General features: G+C 37.4%; 2 protein-coding genes across 3 annotated transcripts; one reads left to right on the top strand and one right to left on the bottom strand.

The window, feature by feature from the left end:
• Nucleotides 1-1,632: 1,632 nt before the first annotated feature.
• On the top strand, nt 1,633-6,537 carry acsbg1 (acyl-CoA synthetase bubblegum family member 1). The gene is made up of 14 exons (XM_059335940.1): nt 1,633-1,892; nt 2,505-2,551; nt 2,646-2,914; nt 3,035-3,123; nt 3,274-3,394; nt 3,479-3,559; nt 3,647-3,796; nt 4,111-4,287; nt 4,393-4,574; nt 4,700-4,933; nt 5,018-5,235; nt 5,420-5,559; nt 5,742-5,988; nt 6,112-6,537. Exons 1-14 carry the CDS (start codon nt 1,846-1,848, stop codon nt 6,186-6,188), a joined length of 2,079 nt encoding a protein of 692 aa, XP_059191923.1. The 5' UTR covers nt 1,633-1,845; the 3' UTR covers nt 6,189-6,537.
• Nucleotides 6,538-6,684: 147 nt separating this feature from the next.
• On the bottom strand, nt 6,685-11,113 carry idh3a (isocitrate dehydrogenase (NAD(+)) 3 catalytic subunit alpha). Of its 2 annotated transcripts, XM_059335944.1 has the most exons (12): nt 11,028-11,060; nt 10,610-10,675; nt 9,836-9,898; nt 9,635-9,718; nt 9,360-9,474; nt 8,866-9,053; nt 8,556-8,689; nt 8,354-8,456; nt 8,145-8,209; nt 7,688-7,772; nt 7,397-7,549; nt 6,685-7,306 (listed from the first exon to the last, which is right to left on the bottom strand). In XM_059335944.1, the coding sequence occupies exons 1-12, from the start codon at nt 11,043-11,045 to the stop codon at nt 7,223-7,225; spliced, it is 1,158 nt and encodes a 385-aa protein (XP_059191927.1). In that variant the 5' UTR covers nt 11,046-11,060; the 3' UTR covers nt 6,685-7,222. The 2 variants fall into 2 exon arrangements, with proteins under 2 accessions (XP_059191927.1, XP_059191928.1); XM_059335945.1 differs by lacking the exon at nt 10,610-10,675 and having other exon boundaries at nt 11,028-11,113.
• Nucleotides 11,114-11,566: the final 453 nt, after the last annotated feature.

Here is an 11,566-nt window from a genome sequence, read left to right as displayed (position 1 = left end):
TTTTCAACTTTATATTTGACACTGTTGGACCCCAGGAAGAACAGCTGTGGCTTTGCTGCAGCTAATGTGGATCTTAATAATAAACTAAACTAAACTATGTGTATTGTATTATTACTGTTGCATAGTATTATAATATTGCAGTTGAGATGGAGCTTATTGCTGTTATTCTGAATTGCAGCGGAGTAGAGGCAGAGTCTATAGTAGACTGTATCTGTAGGCTAGCTATCATACTTAGTTACTTTTTACCTCTGTCAACAAGGAATGTAGACATAGTCTTGCCTTTATAAGGTGGCCTACAATTTGGCACATAAATTACAATCAGTTACAATCAATATTGTATAATAACAATGTTTAAATTGTTGAAAATCAATGTTTGAATGCATTAAAATTACCTTTTTAAAATTTACTTTTAAACTTGTTAGCCTGTAAAAATGACCATTGTCACACAATAAAAATAAATATTTAAGGCTATTTATGGATTTTTTAACATGTTGCAATTTGATGTTTTAATGTGTTAAAAAGGTTTTAACCTCTAATTAGCTGGCTTTTTTTATTGCATTAAGAAATTAATTTTTCTTAAAAAGGGGGGAAATAAGGTAAAATTCGTAATTTTAACGCAATTATTGACGTTTTAATAGGCCTATGATAAAAGTAATACAATTTTCCATTTTAACGTGTTAAAAATGTACGTTTTAACATGTAAAAACATGTTCAGAAATAGCCTACCTGTCACAGTCTATGGGTTGTTCCATTCTTGTCTAATAGGAGTGATCCAGAGAATGTGAGGCAGGGCTATTTTTGGCTACATCTGTTGCTCCAGAACAATTTTTGGAGCACAACAGCCAAAATATTTTGCTAAAATAGAGCTTACCCCGAAAGCCTTAATGACCTATTTCACAACTATTGCTATATATAACACATGTGCATTGTAATTATTTATGCATAATATGTGAGCATCACTTTGATGTCGCAGCTGGTAAAGATGCTACTAATTTGAACAAATGTATAAACTGCTGGGTAGCTTAATCCGTAACAATATCAGAACATATTTTGTGTTGGTACTGTACTTGCAAAGTAACTACAGCAATAAAAAAAGACAAATCAGAATGAAAAGTAGAATGTGTCCATTAAAAGATGGTAAAGCAGAAGTATAAAGTAGCAGGAAATGGAAATAGTACCACAAAAGTGTAATTAACTACTTGAGTAAATGAAAATAAATAAAAGTGCTACTTCCAGAACATGTCTACAGAGTTTGGGAATGTAATTAAAAGCCTGTCATAGTAGTAAATTTGAATGAACCTCAAGTATAAACATGCTTCGGATCAAAAAAGTTCTTTCTGTCAGGTATACATCGGAAGGCCTTAAAGTAAGGAAGCCCATATAAAGTTACATAATATTACAATTTATTACATTTGGAATACTAAACTCACATATTGGGCTATTATAATTTCATCAGATAGATACTGTAACTCATATACCTTGGTCGAAGTTTAAAGTATTGTTATGATTTGGGTTTTACTTTTCTCTGTGACATTTAAAATTATAATCACACTGTTTTACATGTGAAAAGGCTAAGCTCATTCAAATTCTGGACATGTTCTTGAGCAAGTGGGCCAATGCAGTGCACACGTGGACTTTCTGATTCAACCATTAATGACTTCATGGGGCTTGTTTGAGTGCATGTCTTTCTACTTTACCAGTTCCTCAAAAACACATGTATTTAAGGTTTGCTTGTCCAACAAAAAGATTTTCTGATTCCCACCAGTCAGAGTTGAAAAGTTTCTTCTTTAAGTATTTCATCTTGCATAACCTGTAGTTACTACCAAGAGATCTACAACTAACAATATGGACTTTTCTGATGAGGAGAAGGGAGCTGATCAACTTCAGAACAGGTAAGCAACCTAAAGTTATTATAATTGTTGTTATCTAGAGAAGGAGGACCTGCTATGGTCTCATCAAAAGTTTTGTTTGGCTGTGGGATAAGTTGCACCACTTTTCATTGAAGGCTGAATGAACCAGATTCACCAGTTAGCATACAAATTCACTGCAATCAAAGTCAAACCAGATTTTCTGACTTTTCTGATTATCAACTCTTTTGCCGAAGTTGTTGAATGAATGTTTCTGTCCACTTTGTATTAAAATGGCCATCCAATCTAAGCATAGGCTAAAGATAAAGAATCCAAAAGTTAATGTATTTTGTGAAGTAGATGGTTTGCAATTTTTTCGTTCAAATCCTCTGATTAAATCCGACAAAATGTATATCAAAATAAGAATTTAAATGACTAAGAGTGAACAGTCTTTCAGCTTTCACTGAACATACTCTGTCAAACAAAGCAAGGGGGCTTTGGCTCTGCCAAAAGCCTGACATTGTGTTGGGTAAACAGCGCAGCTGAAAATTAGACCCATGTGATGAAATGAGAACAGCAGCCCTATTGCCACAATGTGAGGTGGATTGTGTATGAATCAGAACTGTTTGGAGCTCATGTTTCCTCTACATTTTTTAGTGTCCGGGAGTCTATGGCACATGTGCAGACAGAACATGCCTCTGTAGGTGAGTTATGAGCACATGAGTCTGCTGAATGAGATGGTTTTGTTCCTTGGTGGGAAGGATTTGTTTTTCAGATTCGCTTTCTGTCTGATTTTAGGAAAGCACAACATAGAAGATGGGATTGCTGGCACACCTCTTGCTTCAGCTTATTCTCTTTGGACTACTGATGCTAAAGGCTCAGTAAGACTGAGAATTGAAGACGGATGTCTGGAGGAACCTGTCACAGTTCACCAAATGTTCAAAGCCTCAGTTGAAAAATATGGGAACATGTATGCACTCGCCAGCAAGAAGGACAACAAATGGGAAAAGATCACTTTCTTAGAGTATTATCAATTCTGCCGGAGAGCAGCCAAGAGCTTTATAAAGGTATGCTATACAAAAAGGGAACATATTATCTGTGACACATACTATAGTATACCTGTTGAATACTATCATTGGGTAGATTTACAAAAAAGAAAAGACAAAAAAGTTTGTTAATGTATGCAGCTTGGTTTGGAGCGATTCCATGGAGTGGCAATACTAGGATTCAATTCAGCAGAATGGTTCTTCTCTGCAGTCGGAGCCATCATGGCGGGGTGAGAAAGACACACCCTACAGCACTGATCTCAATCAGCCTATACCTGTACCCAAACAAACAGTGATGTTATTATTGTGCTGTTATCATTATTTTTGTCTGCTCCTGCAATGATACATTCTTTCTTTAATGTCCTTCATTCTACCAACAGGGGGATAATGACAGGAATTTATGCCACAAACTCACCAGAAGCTTGCCAGTATGTGGCTAGTGACTCCAAAGCCAACATTATTGTGGTGGAAAACCAAAAGCAATTGGAAAAAATCCTGCAGGTATGTACTGTCACTTCAATATATGAAGATCTTTATCAACATGCAAGACACACTGTGGTAAATTCCTTCCTCTTGACACTTTAGATAAGTGACAGACTGCCCCATTTGAAAGCCATAGTTCAGTACAGTGGACAACCCCTGCAGAACGTCTCCAATCTTTACTCTGTAAGTCCTCCTGACATCACCACATGAGATGATAAAAGTGACTGCTGAGCTCAGGCTCTGATGCTGTATGTTTCTTTTTTGGGGTAGTGGGAGGAGTTCATGGACCAGGGCCTGGATGTTTCTGAGAAAGAGCTGGAGGACATCATCGGCAGCCAGAGAGCAAACCAATGCTGCGTCCTGATCTACACCTCTGGCACCACCGGCAAGCCAAAAGGAGTCATGCTTAGTCATGACAATGTAAGCTTTAATATGACTATTATTCATCTTTACTCATTTAGAGTCAGATGTTATTATTATGTTTGCGGGTAGTGAATTACATGTAAGTTGTAGTTTAACTGACTATATTTTTAACTTGCTGGTAGGTCAACTACATTTATACATTATTTGCATAGTGATTAAAGTACAGTTATAATTAAAATAGTTTTTACCATTTTTGTGTAAATAACTATCAATTTACAATTTTTGATCATAAAAAGAATGGACTTTATGGATTTTTTATTTTACCATTGCTTCTCTATTTTAATGTATCTTAATCTATGTTGAATATCCAGATCACATGGACAGCCAATCATGCCAGCAGCGCCGGGGACATGCAGCCAGCCGACACTAAGCAGGAGTCACTGGTGAGCTACCTGCCTCTCAGCCACATCGCTGCTCAGATCTTTGACCTCTGGACCGGCATCCAGTATGGTGAGCTGGTATACTTTGCACAGCCAGATGCCTTAAAGGTGAATAAACCTACCTGAATCACACATGTTTAGTATCAGAAATAGTATTTATTTTTGACATGGGGCTTTAAAAGCAATGTGCTTTGTGTACTTCATGTGTTGTAGGGAAGCCTGATAACAACTCTGCGAGAAGTTTGTCCTACATCCCACATGGGTGTCCCACGGGTATGGGAGAAAATGATGGAGAAGATAAAACAAGCAATCAGTGAGTGTGGATATGTGAAGAAGAAACTGGTGACATGGGCGATGTCAGTCAGTCTGGAAGCCAATCAAAAGTGCACGCAAAAGTAAGTTAATGAAACTTGATTTTTTTAATAATTCAGGGATATAAATAAGCAACCAAACTGCATACATAACTGCACTTTTTAGAGTCAGATGATTTAATTATAGTGATATTTAACATTTTTTCCAGGGATGATCCAAAACCATTCCTCTTCACCTTGGCTGACAGCCTTGTACTGCAGAGGCTCCGTGCTGAGCTGGGCCTGTCTTGCTGTCAGAAGTTCTTCTCTGGAGCAGCACCTATCGGGAGTGAAACAATGCAGTTTTTCCTGGGCCTCAATATCCGTCTGTATGAGGCATATGGCATGAGTGAGAGTACAGGACCTCACTTTATGTCATGTCCCAAAGCTTACAAACTGCCAAGGTAAAAAAAAAATGTAATGTATGATTTGCCATACTTTTTAAATTTCATGAATATTAAATAAATGAATTGTTTTCTCTGACAAAGCTGCGGTAAGGTGGTGCCTGGCTGTCGATACAAAATGGCCAACGTAGACTCTGAGGGGACAGGTGAAATTTGCTTCTGGGGACGAAATGTTTTTATGGGTTTCCTCAACATGGAAGACAAAACTAGAGAAGCTTTGGATGAAGACGGATGGCTGCATTCTGGAGACCTGGGGAAGATAGACGAGGAGGGTTTCTTGTACATCACAGGGAGAATAAAAGGTAGAGCAGTCTGAGCAAATACGGCTGTTGTTAGTAAATTGCTTGTCATAAGTCACCAGCTCACATTATGTACATTACTAACACCTGAGCACATCTTGTTCTGGATAGAACATACAGCTCCATTATCGTTGTTATGAGTCTTGTAATGTCAGGCTGCCCTCTCTATCTCTCACTTTCCATTCAGAGCTGATCATCACAGCTGGAGGGGAGAATATTCCCCCTGTTCCCATAGAGGAAGCAGTGAAAAAGGAGCTGCCTATCATCAGCAATGCCATGCTCATAGGGGACAAGAGGAAGTTCTTGTCAATGCTTTTAACACTGAAGGTAATTTGGTAATATTCAGATAATGAAAAATAGTATGCTGCATTATATTCTTGACACTAACGATATTTTATGTAAAGTCACGTTATGTATCTTTGCAAATAAACCATTTACGACATAAAAAACTTTTATTTAATATGTCTTCTCAATCTCCCTAAAGATATATAATAAATTATGTGTCCCAGTGTTGCAGCAATACAGAAACCATGGAGCCAACAGACGAGCTCAGTGTGGAGGCTGTGGAGATTTGCAGGCAGCTAGGCACCCAAGCTACCAAGGTGTCTGACATCATTGAGGGGAAAGACAAAGAAGTGTACCGGGCCATTCAAGACGGAATCAACAGGGTGAACTCTGCAGCCACCTCTAATGCCCAGCGCATACAAAAATGGACTATTCTCAGAAAGGACTTCTCTGTTTCTGGAGGCGAGCTGGGTAAATTCAGCAAAACACAGATCAGTAGATAATATTAAATACTAAATTGATTATGTTTTATGTATTCAAAGCCATGCATTTTTTAGACTGCAGCAAACTCATTAAATTGTTGCCTCATTTCAGGTCCCACAATGAAGCTCCACCGCCCTGTTGTGTTGGAAATGTACCATGATGTCATCAAAAGCCTCTATCAAGAGTAGTGTCATGTTCCCAAGAAATGACTGTGGAACTGTTTTTATGAAAATCATGCGTCACTTGCATATCTCATCATTCTCATGGACATTTATACATGGAATTTAATTTTATCAGCATCTTATGGTCAGAATACAGAAATAATACAGGAACCACATTTCATGTTTAAGACTATTTAAGAGGAAATTAGTTTAAAATACTGAATTATCCTGAGAATCTTCTCATAGGCTTAAATATATGTTTTAGTTCATATTTCTCTCCGGTCATATATCATTTTACTGCTTTGAATCGTACCACTTACTTGCATGACAGAATCTTACCCAGTATTTTGTGTAAATATTATGTGGTATTCAGTATTCAGTGAATGTGGATAAAAACGTAAACATGGACATTATTTTCTACCATGAATCTAATCACAGGGGCCATAATAACAGCAACTGAAAGGGCATATGACACCCACAAGTCATTTGCATAACCCTGAATAAAAGGCTGGAATTTCTGATGTCTTTGTAATATTCATGTTTCTTTATACATTCATATTTGCATCAAGAAAAACAGTATGACATGAAATAAAAGACTTGGTGCAAAACATCTGCAAGTTTCATGTTATAGAAGCCTGATTATGTTTAAATCATTAAAATGTCTATCTGTACTTTTATATCCACAAATGTAACTTTCTAAAGAGTTTGACATGTTGAGTTTTTCTGAGTGTTTCAGCAGTGATAATGGAGGTTACAGTTAGCATCTTTTTTGTCAAAATAACAGTGTCAACTACATTAGACAAGAGGCCAATTAAAGCCAATAAATAGACAATATTCACCACAGATTTAACAGTTCAGGAATAAAATATATATCACATAATATAGTAACTGTTGGTCAACAGTTTAAGACAGTGCTTTGGAGTGTGCAGAGGAAATAATAAAACATTCAGGATCTTTAATTCCTGAGTCTTTTTTAAATACATAATATGGTTTATAATGTGCAGCATGCCATGATTAAGTAAAGACGCTAACAATAAACTTGTGGTCTAAATAGCATCATTTTAGTCCAGATCCCGCACTCGTTGACATATTGCTGCTGTGAATTCTGAACACTTTGAGTTTCCTCCCAGGTCTTTGGTGAGAACCTTGAAGATGGATAATAAAGAATCATTATAAATAAGGAAAGGAACATACAACCAAAACAGCATGTCTTCAGATTTTGAAAAGTACAATACCTTTTTGTCTCGGATGACGTCAAAGCAGGCAGTTTCAATTTTCTTGGCATAGCCATGCAGGCCCATGTGCCGCAGCATCATGACTGCACTGAGTAGCAAGGCAGTGGGGTTGGCCATGTCTTTTCCTGCTATATCTGGGGCAGTTCCATGAACCTGACAGGAGAAATTAATCACAATATATTGTCATGGTAAACATCACATTCCTGACTAACTACCTCATCCTATGCCATGAACTTCCACTGCACAATATGTTCTGTGAAGAAGTCTCAGACAGAAATAAAAAGAACATACCGACTCAAAGATGGCAACACCATTGGCACCAATGTTTCCACTAGGAGTCACTCCAAGACCTCCAATAAGTCCGGCACAAAGATCACTGTAATGACAAACACATACAGTTACCTTTAGATGTATCCTTGTTCATACATATTGCCCTTACAAATTAGATTTCATGTACATACTAGGCACATCATGTGCAACTAATGTAGAACATGTCAGAGTAATTTGCTAATGTACATCACAACTTTCCCAACACAACTTCACACAATGTAGTTGTTTTTTCTTTGAATTTTATCAACTTATAAAGGTCAGGTTAGCCTCATAGTTCTTGTACATGTAAATGATGTAATTTGTTTTAATGTACAATAGTATATAATATACTGCATGTGTTAGCTGTATGTGCTGCCTGAACAATTAAATATGTGTGTCAATTTGTCTAATACAACAGGTTGCTATGTATGTTACTTACCTCAAAATGTCTCCATACAAATTTGGCATCACTAATACATCAAACTGTGTTGGATCCTGTACCATCTATAACAACATGTATAAACAATGCCACTATTAATGATGAATGCTTAATATACAAAACATATTATTAAACACTGTTTTATATGCATCAACGTTAAAACATTACACACACCACACTAATTCATAGCAGAAGCTATTGGGACTTACATTAAGGCACACAGTATCCAAATACATCTCTGTAAATTTCACATCTTTGTGCTTTTCAGCAGCCTCTCTGCATTTTCGTAGGAAAAGCCCATCAGACATGCGCCTGTAAAGAAACAAGTCAACAGAGGACAAGCATTTGATTTTAACAAGTATCTTAAAATTGACAAGTGACTTTGAATAATTTGGACTGAGTAAGACTTACATAATATTGGCCTTATGAACAGCAGTGACACTGGCTCTCTGATTATTTCTGGCATATTCAAAAGCATATTCTGCAATGCGCTGGCTGGCTTGCTCTGTAATCAGCTTAATACTCTGTACAACTCCATCCACAATCTGAAAATACACAAATCCAAGACAGATGTAAGTAAAATCTGTAAGTAAATAGTTTATGAATAATCTAAAAAAAACAGGTGCTGAATGGCTCTATTCCTAAATATCAAAAGGTGTCTGTGCACGGACAACATGAAAAAGCAATAAGATACAATATTAATAGGGTTAAAGGGTCTTACCACATGTTCAATCCCACTGTATTCCCCCTCAGTGTTCTCCCTGATGGTGACCAGATTCACATCAGTGTAGGGGGTCTTGTAGCCCTCAATGGACACACAAGGACGCACATTGGCATAGAGGTCAAAGGTTTTCCTTAGCAGCAGGTTCATAGAGGGATGACCAGCAGCTATTGGTGTCTTCAACGGGCCTGTAGATTTTTGGAATGAACATTAAAGCTTGCAGGAAAGCTTGCTGCATCTCTCTCCTTGCCATTAATCCCCTTTTATTTATACTTTAATCCTTCCTATGACAGATGTTCTTTTTTAGCTTTAACATATCAGTCTTGTTAAAATCTCTCAAACACAAAGGGTGAAATTATTTTATTCAACTGGCAAGTACAATTCACATCTGTTAAACAATTTCACTCCACAATTTTTACTGTGGTGGCTGAATGGTGGTAAACCACCAGCAATACTGGCAGCAATAAAAAGTGTAAATTTATTGATCAGATCACCTTTTAGGCCAATTTTGTTCCTGTCCATCGATTCTTTGGCATCAGGAGGGATCATCCACTTGCCACCAGGCCCTTGGATGGCTGTAACATTTCTCTCCTCCCACTGAATTGGTGCCTACATCAAAGTACATAAGAAATCAGACTTTCAAGACTTTGTGTTTCTGATTTGATCTGATTTGTGTTTTGAGTGTCAGTACTAGAGTAATGCAATTAAAGTGTTGCTGTGAATGTTCCTGGTGAAGAATAATGTTTTGTTCTGCTACTCCAGTACTAACTTTAGCTGTTTCAAATATCTTCATGACAGCAGTGGAGATCTCTGGACCAATTCCATCACCAGGGATTAAAGTAACAGTTTGAATCTGTGAGGCAGAACAAAGACAAACAACATTCAATGATAAAGGAATTACACACTTCAGAGTCACAGTACAACCAACAAAAAATACTCAGGAAAGTAGCTCTAGATAAACAATGCATACCCCACGCGTAAACGTCCTGTGTTGTGCCGTCTCTTTCTTCAGAGCTCCAACCACCCGTGATACCTGACAATAAAAAAGGTAACAATTTTTTAGAGGCACAAATAAAACACTTCGCTTCCCAGTTATTCACATTCATTCACAGACAGATACATATTCATATGTAATGTGAACTGAGCAAAGCATGTGGCAGTAGTGAATGTACTAGAAACAGAATGACCCAAACATTTTGCACTCTCATGTTTTATAGTACATTCTTGATTTGAGGAACTATTGACCTGTAAGGCATTGTCTTGGTGTAACAGGAATTTACTGTTGTGCCAATCCTTGGTAACTGTAGTAAACCTATCTAAACATTTAAAACAGTGCTGTCACATGAAACACAGACAATTTGTGTCAGTATGGACTTAGATAGATGTGGTGTTGTGTTCAGTGTAAATCACTATCAACAAATTAATAAGCATGGGATCATTTTAAAAAAACCAACCACCACTCCAAATAAGGGTAATGTACTGATCATCAATAGGTAAAGCGAAGCAAGAGGTCACCTTAAGCTTTGAAAGACAACTGACAGCTTACAGTGACTTACACCTTATGTCAATTCAGCTGAATTGCAGAGGTGGCAGCAGGCGTGCAGTAGCAAAGGCGCTCTGACTTTAAAATGATGGCAAAGCAAAATACCCATTTCAGATTTTAATAGCATTACTACTGCGGGAGATTGCTAGCTAGCATTAGCTCCTTTCACTAAACAACGTTTTAATGCGTAGCTTAACTTACTTCCTGTGCCTTGATTTTATCCTTGCCATTGAGCGATAAACCCCACTGTTTTAGTAGGTTAAGAATCTGTAGATGAGGGACATTTCATTGACATGTGTTCAAATTGAGCAATCAGCTATGAATTAACTTTGACAACAACGTAAAATAAAATAAAACACGTAGTTATCTAACTAAGTCATCCTTTTGGTTTAATTATAACTTGCTAGCTAGCATAGCTAAATAACGGTCCAGAGTCGGGTTGCCATAGTAACTACAAGCAAGTAGCTTTAGCTCTCAGCTAGGCAGCTTCTGTCCCTGGTATGCCTGCAGGTTTTGACTGTGAACGACAGTCAAAATAACCTGTTAATTAAAGTAAACACAATGCCATGCGTCTGGTGCAATATTTATAAACGATTTAACATAGTTTCTCCGTACATACCGCTGACCTCCACGCCATCCCTGCAATATTCAGCTAGCCAAGGTCGATGCAGTATGTCTATGGATGCAGCAGAGTCAAGCTAAGCTAATCATGACACAAGGCGGATTTCCGCCCTGAACGCCCTTTTTTTCCAAAATAAACTCCTATTATAAATCATCACAATAAATTACATGACATTATGATTAATGAATATTTAAATTATTGTGTACTAATTCAATAATGCTTCTTTTTCGTTTCTCGATTAATGTCGACCAATTTTGGACCCAGTGCAACGTTAGAAACGGAATGCTCTTTGCTTTTATTTTGGATATCTTCTGAGGTTAGCGTTGTGTTGTAAGGGAAGTGAGTTCATATGTAGTCTCGAGTAATACAATTTAAATTAAAAACAAAACAAAACGCTTCTTAAAGGAGGGAAGATATGAGTCACCTTTAACTGTTTAACGATAAATTGTTAGTCCGTAGTAGATTGATTTGTCGTGCCGCAGTTTTGCAGGATCACCAGCAGGTGGCACCACTGGACTTCTTCTGAGACTATGTCA

The sequence above is a fragment of the Centropristis striata genome, chromosome 6 (assembly GCF_030273125.1).
Source record: "Centropristis striata isolate RG_2023a ecotype Rhode Island chromosome 6, C.striata_1.0, whole genome shotgun sequence".
Lineage (NCBI taxonomy): Eukaryota > Metazoa > Chordata > Actinopteri > Perciformes > Serranidae > Centropristis > Centropristis striata.
The sequence above is the reverse complement of the archived record's forward strand: the minus strand, read 5'-3'. Positions and strand labels throughout refer to the sequence as shown.

Coding starts and splice junctions, on each gene's coding strand:
- acsbg1 (XM_059335940.1), top strand. CDS start 1,846: ATGGACTTTTCTGATGAGGAGAAGGGAGCTGATCAACTTCAGAACAG. Junction 3,797..4,110: donor TCATGCTTAGTCATGACAAT/GTAAGCTTTAAT, acceptor TTGAATATCCAG/ATCACATGGACAGCCAATCA. Junction 5,560..5,741: donor CAATGCTTTTAACACTGAAG/GTAATTTGGTAA, acceptor TATGTGTCCCAG/TGTTGCAGCAATACAGAAAC.
- idh3a (XM_059335944.1), bottom strand. Junction 7,773..8,144: donor TTGTATGGAGACATTTTGAG/GTAAGTAACATA, acceptor TTGTCATTACAG/TGATCTTTGTGCCGGACTTA. Junction 7,550..7,687: donor GTGTTGCCATCTTTGAGTCG/GTATGTTCTTTT, acceptor TTCTCCTGTCAG/GTTCATGGAACTGCCCCAGA.